We start from the raw sequence: 14,321 nt of genomic DNA, 5'->3' as shown, positions 1-14,321 counted from the left end.
CATTGGTGCCTGCATGCACCATGACAACTGGCTGTTCAGCCTCCCCCTTCAGAGTGTTCTGCAGCCGATCGGAGACATCCCTGACCCGTGCACTTGGGAGGCAACATACCATTCGGGAGTCTTGTTTTCAACCACAGAACCGCCGATCTACTCCCCTATAATTGAATCCCCTATGACTATAGCCCTTCCACTCTTTTTCCCACCCTTCTGTACAGCAGAACCAGCCACGGTGCCATGAACCTGGCAAATGCTGCCTTCCCCTATTGAGCCATCTCCCCCAACAGTATCCAAAACTGTATACCTGTTTTGGAGGGAGATGACCGCACGGAACACCTGCACTGTCTTCCTGCTTTTTCTCTGCCTTTTGGTCACCCATTCCCTTTCTCCCTCAGCAACCCTAATCTGCGGTGTGGCCAATTCGCTAAATGTGCTAGCCAAGACCTCCTCAGCATTGCGGATGCTCCAAAGTGAGTCCATCCGCAGCTCCAGAGCCCTCATGCGGTCTAACAAGAGCTGCAGCTGGACACACTTCCCGCACGTGAAGGAGTCAGGGAGATCAGCCACGTCCCTTGGTTTATATTCTATTCTTCTTCTATTACATTCAATTAATTTATGATATTGATTCACAGTTTGCCATTTAGCATCCTAATATTTTAATCCATCAAATAGAGGCTTTGGAGAACACTGCACAAAATTCAAACACACTATAAGCGGTCATGATTCCCACGATGAAATCAGCAATGTCATTTTGAAATTTTTCTCTGTCTCTGTCCAGCATATGTAGGCCATCACAGAAATGCTGATATGCTCCAAAGATATCGTGCATCTTCAGCAAGGCATTGCCAGCCCAGTAGTAGCCCTATGTCAGAAAATAAGGTTTGAGCGAGGTTAGAGCAACACATCAATTTAAACCAAATCCAGTCCATTGAGAAGTATGCTCAATTAATCAATAATAAAGTGAAAATGACTTCAACAGGGCAGAACGCTTAACTGTTTTTGCCAGATTACGCTTCTTTAAAAAGTTTTGAAAGCATTTTTACATGTTAACAATAGTATACAATAATTGTTAGGAAACACAGAGAACCATGCAACCTACATTAACAGATTTACGCATAATACAGACCCCCGGCATAGCTTATTCTTCAGTGCATGCACAACTCATCACGATTAATGCAACACGCTTGAGTTAGATATACAGATTTACCTTGATGTAAGTAGAGTCCATAGCAGTAGCATACTGTGCAGATTCATAAGCAGGCATCCACATTTCCAGGTTATAAAGGGCATTTGATCTGTTGCAGTATAGCACAGCCAATTCCCTAAAAACAGAAGCGATTTGTTAAGTTTGTATATACGGACAGCTTTTACAAAGAGCCCGGACTCCACTGGACGAGACCAGACAGAAATGGGAGGACGAACTGGGGACAGAGGTAGGATGGGGACTCTGGAGCGAAGTGCTGAGCAGGGTGAACTCCACCTCCTCCTGCTCAAGGCTAAGCCTAATGCAGCTCAAAGTGGTGCACAGAGAGCACCTGACCAGAACCCGAATGAGCAGGTTCTTTCCGGAGGTGGAGGACAAATGTGAGCGGTGCCAGAGGGGCCCGGCCAACCACAACCACATGTTTTGGGCTTGCCCCAAGCTTGCTGGGTTCTGGACAGCCTTCTCCGAGACAATGTCCAAGGTTGTGGGGGTGAGGGTGAAGCCATGCCCAATAGCGGCAATCTTCGGGGTATCAGAGCAGCCAGAGTTAGACATGGGGAAGGGGCTTCCCTAATCGCACGCCGGAGAATCATGCTTGGCTGGCGATCGGCAGCACCACCTACAGCTGCAGACTGGTTCGCTGACCTCTGGGAATTTCTCCACCTGGAGAAGATTAAGCACGTCACCCGAGGGTCAGAGGAAGGCTTCCTGGATACTTGGAGGCAGTTTGTTGGTCTGTTCCAAAACCTGTTCGAGGCCAGCAACAAGGAGCAACCTAATAAGAATTTTTTTTAAAAACACCAAGATAGATAAGGTGCCAAAAGACAGCGCAACCCGGGAAGTGGGGGGGGGGGGGGGGGGGGGGGGGGGGGGGGAATTAACGCGGGCGAGAAAAATGTGATGTGTATATATACACACACACACACACACACACAACTGTTTATGAATATGGGAAATGACAATAAAAATATTTTTTTAGTAAAGTTTGTAACCTAGCCTAATTTTCAAATGTAGAAATTGCAATCGGGAAAGACATCAGTAGTGTTAATCCTCCACAAGTGCAGGAGTCTTGATACCATGTCCCTCTATTCCTCTTCACTTCAGCCATCTAATTCACAATTTTGTAAATATTACCACCATTTTCACTTCAATCACCAACTCCAATACAGTATTCCACAGCCTCACCACATGGTGCAAAAGTCTCTCTAGCACTCAGTCCTAAGTTTCACATCTGTGACTTAATTCTAGACCACTTTGCCACTGGAAACAATCTGCTCCTATATACACAGTACATTGCAATTTGAAAAGAAACTCAATCATATTACCCCTTAAATTTCCTCCATTCCAATGAGACTAGCCACAATTATTCTGTGGTTCCTTTAAATTTGCACTTACCAGGCAACATCATAGTAGAATAAAATCCTAAAATTCTAGAAATACTCAGCTGGAGGGAGTGGGGGGAAAATCAGCACGAAAACGGAATCAAAATGGGGGCAGAGATTACAATCTGAAATTGTTGAACTTTGTCTGGAAGGCTGTTGCGGTCCTAATCTGTTTGGCTGTTTGTGGGCAGCACGGTAGCATGGTGGTTAGCATAAATGCTTCACAGCTCCAAGGTCCCAGGTTCAGTTCCCGGCTGGGTCACTGTCTGTGTGGAGTCTGCACGTCCTCCCCGTGTGTGCGTGGGTTTCCTCCGGGTGCTCCGGTTTCCTCCCACAGTCCAAAGATGTGCGGGTTAGGTGGATTGGCCATGCTAAATTGCCCTTAGTGTCCTAATAAAAGTAAGGTTAAGGGGGGTGGGGTTGTTGGGTTACGGGTATAGGGTGGATACGTTGGCTTGACTAGGGTGATCATTGCTCGGCACAACGTCGAGAGCCGAAGGGCCTGTTCTGTGCTGTGCTGTTCTATGTCTAATCAAAAGATAAAATGCTGACCCTCGAACTTACGTTGAGCTTCATTGGTAGCTGGAGGACAGAGAGGTCAACATGAGAGCATGGCGTAGGCGTAAGATGGTAAGCAACAGCAAGTTTGGATCATGCTTGCAGACTGAAAGCAGTCACCCAGTCTGCACTTGATTGCCCCAGTGTACAACAAACTGCATTGTGAGCAGCAAATACAATAGATTAAATTGAAAGAACTACAAGTAAATTGCTGTTTCACCTGAAAGGAATGTTTGGGTCTTGGACAGTGAGGAGAAAAAGGGCAGGTGTTGCATTTCCTGCGTTTGAATGTATAGTTGCCACGGGAAGGGGAGGAGGTATTTAGAGTTACTAGAGTGTTGTGAAGGGAATGGTCTCTTCAAAATGCTGGAAGGGGAGGACAAAGAAAGATATTTCTGCTGATGTCATCCAGCTGGAGTCGTGGAAATGACAGCGAATGATCTGCTGAATACAGAGGCTGGTGGGATGAAAGGGGGAGGACAAGGGAAACATGGTTCTGGCGGGATGGGCAAAGCAGATGTGCCTGAAAATCGGAGAGCCACAGTCAACCACTGTGAGGAGAATCCGTGGTTGTGTAAAGAGGAAGCAATAGGGACTGGTTTAGCTCACTCGGCTAAATCGCTGGCTTTTAAAGCAGACCAAGCAGGCCAGCAGCACGGTTCGATTCCCGTACCAGCCTCCCCGGACAGGTGCCGGAATGTGGCAACTAGGGGCTTTTCACAGTAACTTCATTGAAGCCTACTCGTGACAATAAGCGATTTTCATTTTTCATTTCATTTTCAATATCGGGGAGTAGGACTGGAACAAAGAATGTTTCAGGTATGCCATAAAAAGGCAGACGTAGGTAGGATCCATGCGAGTACTCACAGCAAAGCCTCAGAAGGGAAGGGTGTAATGATTGGTGCAGCAGGCTCAAGGGACCCAACGCTCCTATTTCTTATTTGGAAGAAGCTGCTCAATGTGAGAACAAGTTGAGCCAAGCGGAAGAGAGTGGTAGTGGATGGAAGTGCTAGGCGGTGGCCAGAGACCCCTCAGATTCTCCTGACAGAAATTGGAGATTTAGAGAGATTGGACATCCATGGGGAAGAGATGTTTAGGGATAGGAAACTATTAAAGTGACGGCGATCATCGGAAGATTGAGAAATTATATGATTGAGAGGATAAATGCTCGGAGGATGAATCTAGAATAAAGGGGCTTGGGGTGGAATTCAATGGAAACATTTCTAAGTTCATTTGTGGCGGGTTTTTCAGTGAGTTTTTGCCAGCTTTGCCGGTTTAGTCCACACTTTGAATTTTTTTCAGCTCTGTGAAGCTCAACTCAGAGATCGGGTGGTCATTTGGGTCGTCATTTTGAAAAGGTGCTCCAATCCCGAAGTGAGCTTGTAACCTCCCCCCCCACCCCCTTCTTCCCTCAAGTGCAGAAACCCTGTTATGGGCTCGGGCTCCCTGGGGGCCACTCTCTTCATCTCTTCAGGTCCCCCTCCAGGACTCCCACCGTCAACCCCTAAACATCCAGAGGCCCCTACTTACCTGCCCCCCCCCCCCCCCCCCAAGGGCCATGAGCCTTGGTAGTGCCACCATGGCACCGCCTGGGGGAGGGCCAGGGGCCACCCTGCACTGTCCCTGATCACTCAGGGACCTCCAATGATCAGGGAGACCCCCCGGGTGCCGTTCCACCTGGCCCACGTTCTGGTGGACCAGTACTGATCGTCGCCTGGGTGCATCATCCCTGGGGAGGCCGGTATATCAAGGGAGGCCGATAGATCCCAGGTAGGTAGGCCTCAAGTATGTTTAAGACCTACTTTAGTGAGTGCTGTTTGGTACCACCCTTTTGGACGTGGTTCCAATTCTGACGCCTCGCAGGACCTGGGTAGATCCTGTGAGGCGTAAAGGCTGCTGGGAGGCACGCAGGAGGCCTCTCCCAGGATTTACCGGCTATGTTATGTTCTCGCTCAAGAGCAACATGGCCACTGGATCGTGCCCTTGGTTTCAAAATAAGGGGTCTCCCATTTAACATGAAGACGAGGAGCAGTTTCTTTTCTCAGAGGGTCATTAGTGTTTGGGTGTCTACCCCGTTGGGCAGTGGAGGCTGGATGACTGAATATATTGAAGGCTAAATTAGACAGGATTATTTAATCTGCAATGGAGTCTAGGGTTACGGGGTACAGGCAGGGTTAATCATAGAATTTACAGTGCAGAAGGAGGCCATTCAGCCCATCGAGTCCGCACCGGCTCTTGGAAAGAGCACCCTACCCAAGGTCAACAACTCCACCCTATCCCCATAACCCAGTAACCCCACCCTATCCCCATAACCCAGTAACCCCACCCAACACTCAGGGCAATTTTGGACACTAAGGGCAATTTATCATGGCCAATCCACCTAACCTGCACATCTTTGGACTGTGGGAGGAAACAGGAGCACCCGGAGGAAACCCACGCACACACGGGGAGGATGTGCAGACTCCGCACAGACAGTGACCCAAGCCGGAATCGAACCTGGGACCTTGGAGCTGTGAAGCCATTGTGCTATCCACAATGCTACCATGCTCCACGCTGGTGGAGTTAAGGCCATACAATATCAGCCATGATCCTAACGATTGGTGAAGCAGGCTCAAGGGACTGAATGGTTACTCCTGCTCCAATTTCTTATGTTTTTTATGATTATTTGGAAGAAGCTGTTCAGTGTGAGAACAAGCTCAGCCAAGCGGAAGAGAGTGGTAGAGAGGATGAGTTCTGAACAGAGAGCAGTGGCGTATCAGATTCTCTTGATAGGGAATGGAGATTTAGAGATTGACGTCCATAGGTGAAGGAGATGTTTAGGGACAGGAAACTAGAAACTGCTAAAGTGACAGAGATCAGAAGAGTCACAGACGTAGATAGGGACTGACTGGACAAGGAGGAGAAAAATAAAGGTAGGAAGAAACAAGTTTAATGGGGGCAGGAACAGGCTGAAACAATGGGTCGACCGAGCAGTCCTACTTATGAGTTTTGGGAAAGAGGTAGAATCAGCCTGTTTGGGGTTGAGTGATTTTGAAGTTGGAGCCATGGAGCGAAGATTTTCAGAGGAGAGGATGTCAGTGACAGTCCTGGACACAATAGCGGAGCCACAGCCCAGGAGAATCATTAGTATCTGGCCTCTGCCAAGTACAGGTTGGTTCACCATAAAACAGCGTCACCCATGTTAGTAGGTTTGATAACAATATCAGGTTTGAAAGTGAACGTGCATTCCATGGCCATCAAGTATGATCTGCTGGCCCAAGGGAGAGACGCCAACAATGTGGCACAAGATCTCCCATTACAAATGTAGACTGAGGAATTTCTTAATGGAAAAGAGTGGCCAGAAAGTATATGCAGGTGTTAATTTCTTAATATATTGGGCAGCACGGTGGTGCAGTGGTTAGCACTTCTACCTCATGGCGCCGAGGTCCTGGGTCACTGTCCGTGTGAAGTTTGCACATTCTCCCCATGTTTGCGTGGGTTTCGCCCCCACAACCCAAAGATGTGCAAGGTAGGTGGATTGGCCAAACTAAATTGCCCCTTAATTGGAAAAAATGAATTAGGTACTCTAAATTTATTTATTTTTTAAATTTCTTAATATATTAAAGATATGTACATTTTACAGTTGTAACCATTGTACAAAAACACAGATGACAGAGAGTGAGACAAAGTGAGTGATGTACCATCAATTGGACGCGAGGCACGATGAAGGTCCAAACTTAGGCTTTAATCAGCTAGTTGTTAGCCCGGTGGTCGACTACAGAGAAAGGCCGACCGCCGGGAACTCTGGGTACTTATACCCTGCCTCGGAGGCGGGGTCTACTTGCCTTTCGACCAATTGGTGAGCAGTCACATGACTAGTCCCAGCCAATCTGGCATATGACCAGCCAGAGCCAATGGGAAACCAATGCTCTGCACCAATGGCAGTGCTCCCATTCATACCACCACAGTGAGCACCTCTGCATGTATGTACACAAAGGGAATAAAGAATTAAATTAAAATGTTGTTCATTTGTTAATCTCAGTTAAACTTGTTGGAAATGCGAGTGCAACAGCAGGGATTGTCATGTGATCACCTCTTCTTGGAGTTACAACATTTTTGGCATAGTTTTTTTAAAAATGTATTCATTTACAGTATGTGGACATCACTGGCAAGGCCAGTATTTATTGCCCTTGAGAAGATGGTGCAGAGGTGCCTTCTTGAACTGCTGCAGTCCATGTGATGTAGGTACACCCTCAGTGCTGTTTGGGAAGGAGTTCCAGGAATTTGGCCCTGCAGCAGGGAAGGAATAATGATATATTTTCAAGTCAGGCTGGTGTACAGCTAGGAGGGGGAACTAGGAGGTATCCCCATGTATCGGCTGCTCTTGTCCTTCTAGATTGTAGTGGTCATGGGTTGGGAAGGTGCTGCCGTAGGAACCTTGGTGAGGGACTTCCGGTCGTGGCCATGGTGTGAGTGGTCGCACAGGGCAGCTCCTGCTTCAAGGTTTAGAAAAGAGCTCTTGTTACCCAAAGCTGCGAGCAACTTTGACGGAAAAGTGTAACTGAAGGTCGGAGGAGAGGTTCCCCCCAGGAATGGTATGTCTGCTGGTTATCAAACTTGGCAGAAGGTGAAGGACTTGGCCAAGGAGTTGTAAGGGACCTGTGGCGCAGCAACCAGTGGAAGGATGGCGGAGCGGGATCGGCCAGTGCAAGCAGCAAAATCCCAGATGATGGTCCTCATCATGGATGAGTTGTGCCAGCAGTGGGAGATGCAGGAGGATCACTCGAAGGCCATTGAAGGGGCTGTGGCACATCTGAAGTGATCGATGGAGGGGGTGGAGAAATGCTTGGAGGCACAGAGGTCGCAGATCCCAGAAATCGAGAGGGTGATATCAGACCACGTGAATCAGGTGGAGGCAGATGTGGGACTCTTAGGAGATACTTGTAAGATGTTGAGAGCAAAGATGGAGGAGCAGGAAAATAGATTGAGAAGGGAGAATGAGCGGATAGCGGGCCTGCCTGAAGAAGTGCAAGGTGCGAGTGCCACGAGGTACGTTTCGAGGATGGTGGCGGAAGGGGTGCTATATGGCCCCTGAAGTGGACAGAGCGCACAGGTCTCTTGAGGCAAAGCCTGGAGCGGGAGAGCCGCTGCGGGAGGTGATCGTGAGGCTCCCTAAGTTCGTGGAGAAGGAGGAGATTCTGCAGTGGGCCAGGGAGAAGCGCAACTGCGAATGGGCGGGGAATAAAGTCCGAATATACCAGGACATTGGAGCTGAGCTGGCAAAGCGACGTGTGGGGTGCAACAGAGCCAAGACGGTGCTATATCGGCGGCAGATCAGGTTTGGCGTGGTCTACCTGCCGAAGCTTTGGGTGACGCATGAAAGCCGGGAGTACTATTTTGAGACCCCAGAAGCAGCCAATGACTTTCTCAAGAAGCATAAACTGGGGGAGAACTGAACCATTTTGCGATACTGTGGTGCTGGCACTTTGTAATTGGGAATACGGCTAGAGTGGGGTTGGGGGGGGTTTCCTCCGTGGTGGAGGGTTTTTTCTTTGTTTTACTATCGGGTTGACAAAGGGTAGCAGGGTGAAAAGTTTGTAAGGGGACAGCTGTCCCCACTCCTCCCCCTGCTGCCTGGAGCTGTGTTTTTTTTCTTTTTGTTTGTTCTTCGGGAAGACAACCTGTGGTTCGAGATGAGTCATTGTTTGGGTGGGGGAGGGTGAGCACAGTGGGGAGCCTTCTTCACAGAACAGAGAGGCGAGGTCAGTAGGAGGAGCCTTTGGGCAAGAGTTGCCACACTGTCAGGTAATACTGGTGAATGGAAGTGAGGTGGGGGAGAAGGCTGAGTGAGGTGGCCTGGGGGGGGGGGGGGGGGGGGGGAGAGAGAAGAGGTGATGCAACCAGGCAAGGTTGGAGAATAAACATCGTCAGAGGCAGAGAAAGGGGCCATCTTGAATAGACCAAGCATAGGGTCAAATCAACGAGGGATAGAGTCGAAAGGGGAGGATATCGGATGGTAGAGAGGAATGGAGGCGTAAGCCCCCGGTAAGGCTCATAACATGAAACGTGCGAGGGCTCAATGGACTGGTCAAAAGATTTCAGGTCTATGCGCATTTAGGAGCTTAAAAGCGGAGGTGGTCTTTCTGCAGGACACGCACCTTCACCTGAAAGACCAGGTTAGACTAAGGAAGGGGTGGGTGGGTCAGGTTTTCCACTCAGGGTTTGATTCAAAGTTGCAGAGGGTGGAAATTTTGATGAGTAAGAAAATGTGGTTTGTGAGTGCGAAGGAAGTGAGGGAACAGGTGGGAGATACTTGATGGTGAGCGGGGTAATTAGAAAGGACGCCGGTGGTGTTGGTGAATGTGCATACACTGCATTGGGTTAATGTAGGTTTTTTGAGGAGGTTGCTAGCAGCAATCCCGGACTTGGCAAAGCACCAATTGATTATGGACAGAGATTTTAATTTTGTCCTACAGCCGAGGGTCGATCGATCAAGCCCCAGGTCAATGGGTAAGGTACAAATGGCAAAGGAGCTGCGAGAGTTTATGAAAAAGATGGGTATGGTGGACCCATGGCGCTTATGGAACCCAGGGGGGAGTATTCCTTTATTTTGCATGTTTACAGGGTGTATTCCAGAATTGCCTTTTGGACAGGAGGTTTTGGTCGGGGTGGAGGGGGCAGAGTGCGCAGGGATAGTAACTCGGACCATGTGCCCAATTGGCTGGAGATTCGGCTTAGATTGGGGCAGGCAGGAGCAGAGTCTGGGGTGGAGACTCGATCTGGGGTTGTTGGCAGATAGAGGATTGTGTGACAAATTGTGGGCTGTGATTAAAGACTATGTAGAATTGAACCAAAACAGGTAGGTGTCGGCGGCCACATTTTGGGAAGTGCTAAAAGCGGTGGTCCGAGGGGAGATTATTTCGTTCAAGGCACATGCGGATAGGAAAAAGAGGGAGGAATAGGAATAGCTGATGAGCAAGGTAGTGGAGGTGCCCACCATGGAGGGATTGGTGAGGAGGAAAAAATTACAGGGGCTATTTGATATGCTGACAACGTGAGGGCGGTAGGACAGCTGCGTCGGGCAAGAGAGGTGCAGTACGAATACGGGGAGAAGGTGAGTCGAATGTTAGCGCATCAGCTACAGAGGCAGGCCGCATCCAGGGAAATATTGAGGATACGGACTGGGACAGGGGATGTTATGTCAGGATGTTGTGGGCAGCACGGTAGCATTGTGGATAGCACAATTGCTTCACAGCTCCAGGGTCCTAGGTTCAATTCCAGCTTGGGTCACTGTCTTTGCGGAGTCTGCACATCCTCCCAGTGTGTGCATGGGTTTCCTCCGGGTGCTCCGGTTTCCTCCCACAGTCCAAAGATGTGCAGGTTAGGTGGATTGGCTATGATAAATTGCCCATAGTGTCCAAAATTGCGCTTAGTCTTGGGTGGGGTTACTGGGTTACGTGGATAGGGTGGAGGTGTGGACCTTGGGTGGGGTGCTCTTTCCAAGAGCCGGTGCAGACTCGATGGGCCGAGTGGCCTCCTTCTACACTGTAAATTCTATGAAACCAGGGAAGATAAACGAGGCGTTTAGGGATTACTATAAGGAGTTGTGCAGGGCGGATCTGGGGGGGTGAAGAGGGGGACATGGGGCAGTTCTTAGATGAACTGGAGTTGCCACAGTTGAAGGAAGAGAAGAGGCAGGCGCTAGAGGAGCTCCCGGGGCTGAAGGAGATATTGGGCAGTATAAGGGGTCTGAAGTCGGGGAAGGCTCTGGAGTTCGATGGCTACCCGGCGGAATTCTATAAGGAGTTCGTAACGGACCTGGCACCACATCTCTGGGGGCGTTTAATGATGCGTTGGAGAAGCAGGAGCTGCCGGAGACGATAACGCAGGCTACGATCACATTAATACCAAAGAAGGGGAAGGACCCATTGGAATGTGGGTCGTATAGGTCCATATCATTGTGAAATACAAATGGGAAAGTGCTGGCTAAGTTGGTGGTGGGAAGGATGGAGATGTGTGTCCGGGGTAGTTGCGGAGGACCAAACAGGCTTCGTAAAGGGCAGGCAGCTTTCTAGCAACGCAAGGAGGCTGCCAAACGTGATCATGACCCTGTCAAAAACTCAGATCCATGGAAGGAGAGTGGAATGGCGGTACCTGTTTGAGGTCCTGGGGAAATTTGGGTTTGGGCCGAAGTTTTTGACATGGGTGCGCCTGACATATGTGACACCGAGGATGAGTATGCAGACCAATGACATGGGTTCACGGAACTTTGAACTACACAGGGGAGTAAGGCAGGGGTGCCCGCTGTCACCGCTGCTGGCTACTGAGCCTCTGACAATGGCTGTCAGGGCTCAGCCGAGTGACGAGGGATTATGAAGGGACGAAGGGAGCCGTTATATGCTGACGACCTACTATTGTATGTTTCGGACCCGCTGGAGAGCATGGGGAGGATCAAAGGCCTGTAGGGTAGGTTTGGGGCATTCTCAGGATATAGGTTAAAGGTAGGGAAAAGCGAAGTGTTCCTGGTAAATGTGTTGGATCAGCGAACCAATTTAGGGGGATGCCATTTAAAGTGCCAGAGACAGGTTTAGATACTTTGGGATTCAGGTAGCGAGGGAGTGGGCGATGCTACAAAAATGGAATTTAACAAAACTAGTGGCGGAGGCTAGGGAGGATCTTAAGAGGTGGGACACGCTGCACTTGACTTTGGCAGAGAGGGCCAGTGGTGAAGATGAACATTCTGCCGAGGTTCCTGTTCATATTCCAGATACTCCCGATCTTTATACCGATGGCCTTCTTTCGAAAGCTAGACACGATTATTTCGGACTTTGTATGGGCAGGGAAGGTGCCAAGGGCTAAGAGAACACTGGTACAGCAGCAGAGACAACATGGAGGGTTGGCATTGTCAAACCTGCTACATTACTATTGGGCTTCGAACTTGGAGAAGGTGAGTCGATGGTAGGAAGGAGAAGGGGTAGAATGGGTTAGGATGGAGGAGGAATCCTGTCGGGGGTCCAGCTTAAGGGCTATGGTGACGGTAGTGTTGCCAAAGGTGCCAAGCAGATAGTTGGAGAACCCTGTGGTGCAGTCCATGGTGAAGATCTGGAACCAGCTGAGGAGGCACTTTAGCACAAGAGGGGATCCGGTGTTAACGCTGTTGCGTGAAAACCGCAGTTTTGAGCCGTGCTGGGGGGAGGGATAGATGGCATGGAAAGGAAGTGGGGAGAAGTGTGGCTGGTTAAGGTGAGTGATTTGTATCTGGAAGAAGGGTTTGCAGTATTGATGAATTGAAGGAGAGGGTAGAACTGCCGAGAAGAAATGTGTTTAGGTACCTGCAGGTAATGTACTTCGCGCAGAAGGTTTGTAAAGAGTTCCCAGGTTGCCAAGATACACCCTGCTTCTGGATGTGGAAGGGGAGGGCAGGATTGGGGACATATACAGGTTGCTGGGGGAATATGGAGGTGAGCGAGCGGTGAAGGTTAAGGAGAAGTGGGGGGGGGGGGGGGGGGGGGGGGGGGAAAGAGAGCTGGGAGGGGAGATAAAGAGGCACTACAAATGGTAAATGTGACCTCCTCATGACCAACGATGAGCCTGATACAATTCAAGCTGGTACACAGGGTACATATAACTCGAGCAAGAATGAGTGGGTTCTTTCAGGGGGTGACAGATGAGTGTGAAAACTGTGGGCGGGGACCAGCGAATCAGGCACATATGTTCTGGGGCTGCGAAAAGTTGGAGAGATTTGGGACGGGAGTGTTCGTGGCGCTAGCAAGGATAGTGGGGGAGGTGGTTGAGCTGGACCTTTGGTGGCGATATTTGGGACATCCGAGAAGCCGGAACTGAGGGAGGGCAGGAAGGCAGATGTTGTGGCCTTCCCCTCTCTGATTGCCCAGCGACTAATTTTATTGGGGTAGCAGCCTGGCTGGGTGACTTATCTGACTGTCTTTGGTTGGAAAAGATCAAATACGAGTTAAGAGATTCAGCAGAGGGTTTCAAGGCAAGGTGGGGGGGATGTTCGTGACCATGTTTGAGGAGTTGTTCGTGGGGCGGGGGTCAGAAGGGGAGTTACTCACCACAGGTTTCCTAGCCTCTGGCCTGCTCTTTTAGCCACACCCCCAGGATATTCATAGTGGGGAATTCAGCAATGGCAATGCTATGAAATGTCAAGGAGCAATAGTTTGATTCTCTCTTGTTTAAGATGGTTGTTACCTGGCACTTGTGAGATGTGAATGTTAACCAAGTTATACCTGGCCATGGCATGCTTCATTTTAATGTAGTTCAATAAACAGTATTAATTATTGCAAATGTTCATGTTCACATTTTTGGAAAAACATACATGCTTGAAGTATGGATGTCTAGCTTCACTTCAAGATGCACTCTTCAACACCCCACACAGAGATACATTTCAGGAACATCTCTATTCTTGCAGTAGTGCAGAAATATCAAGCTCGGAGATGGGGAAACAAAGGAATGGAAAAGTAAACAGTAACTGCGAGTGGCCAGCTCGGTCAATGGACAAGGCAAGATGTGAAATCTGGACTCAAAATTTATATCCCTGCAACTAATTTAGTGTGGTCTCTCCTCAACACTTTTGTGAAACCTGGAGGAAACCTGCAGGGCAGTATGGTAGCACAGTGGTGAGCACTGTTGCTTCACAGCGGCAGGGACCCGGGTTTGATTCCCGGCTTGGGTCACTGTCTGGAGTCTGCACGTTCTACCTGTGTCTGTGTGGGTTTCCTCCAGGTGCTCCAGTTTCCTCTCACAGTGCAAAGATGTGTGGGTTAGGTGGATTGGTCACGCTAAATTGCCCTGCAGTGTCCAAAAGTTAGGTGACGTTATGAGGATAGAGTGGAGGTGTGGTCTTCGGTGGAGTGCTCTTTCCAAGGGCCGGTGCAGACTCGATGGGCTAATGGACTCTTGCATTTTAAATTCTATGATTCTATGACATTGTTGGGAAGGGCTAAACAATGGGGATACTGTGTAACGTTTACAAATTCAAAAACAATTCTTACCTCCCATATGGCTGCAAACGATGCAAAATGTGTAAAGCTTCTTCATATTTGTGGATTGCAATAATGTATTGCCGTTGTTTAAATGCCTTATTTCCGATATCTTTCAGTTGATATACAGTTTCATGATTCAGTTCCATGCTCTAACAGAAAATAAATAAATAAATAAAATTTAACCTATGCAACTGCAAC

At 49.1% G+C, this 14,321-nt stretch overlaps 1 protein-coding gene across 5 annotated transcripts in view; it reads right to left on the bottom strand.

Moving 5' to 3' along the window:
* Nucleotides 1-14,321, bottom strand: part of LOC119972705 (TPR and ankyrin repeat-containing protein 1-like) — a 211,443-nt gene that overhangs the window by 113,973 nt on the left and 83,149 nt on the right. For all 5 annotated transcript variants that reach the window (XM_038809842.1, XM_038809843.1, XM_038809844.1 and 2 more), the window contains 3 exons: nucleotides 14,133-14,272; nucleotides 1,205-1,319; nucleotides 706-859 (listed from right to left, as the gene is read on the bottom strand). In XM_038809842.1, coding sequence (XP_038665770.1) covers nucleotides 706-859; nucleotides 1,205-1,319; nucleotides 14,133-14,269 — 406 coding nt within the window. In that variant the 5' untranslated portion in view covers nucleotides 14,270-14,272. The remainder of the gene's footprint in view (nucleotides 1-705; nucleotides 860-1,204; nucleotides 1,320-14,132; nucleotides 14,273-14,321) is intronic.

Source organism: Scyliorhinus canicula, chromosome 10, assembly GCF_902713615.1.
Source record: "Scyliorhinus canicula chromosome 10, sScyCan1.1, whole genome shotgun sequence".
NCBI classification, from domain to species: domain Eukaryota; kingdom Metazoa; phylum Chordata; class Chondrichthyes; order Carcharhiniformes; family Scyliorhinidae; genus Scyliorhinus; species Scyliorhinus canicula.
This window is presented reverse-complemented; position numbering and strand designations above follow the sequence as displayed.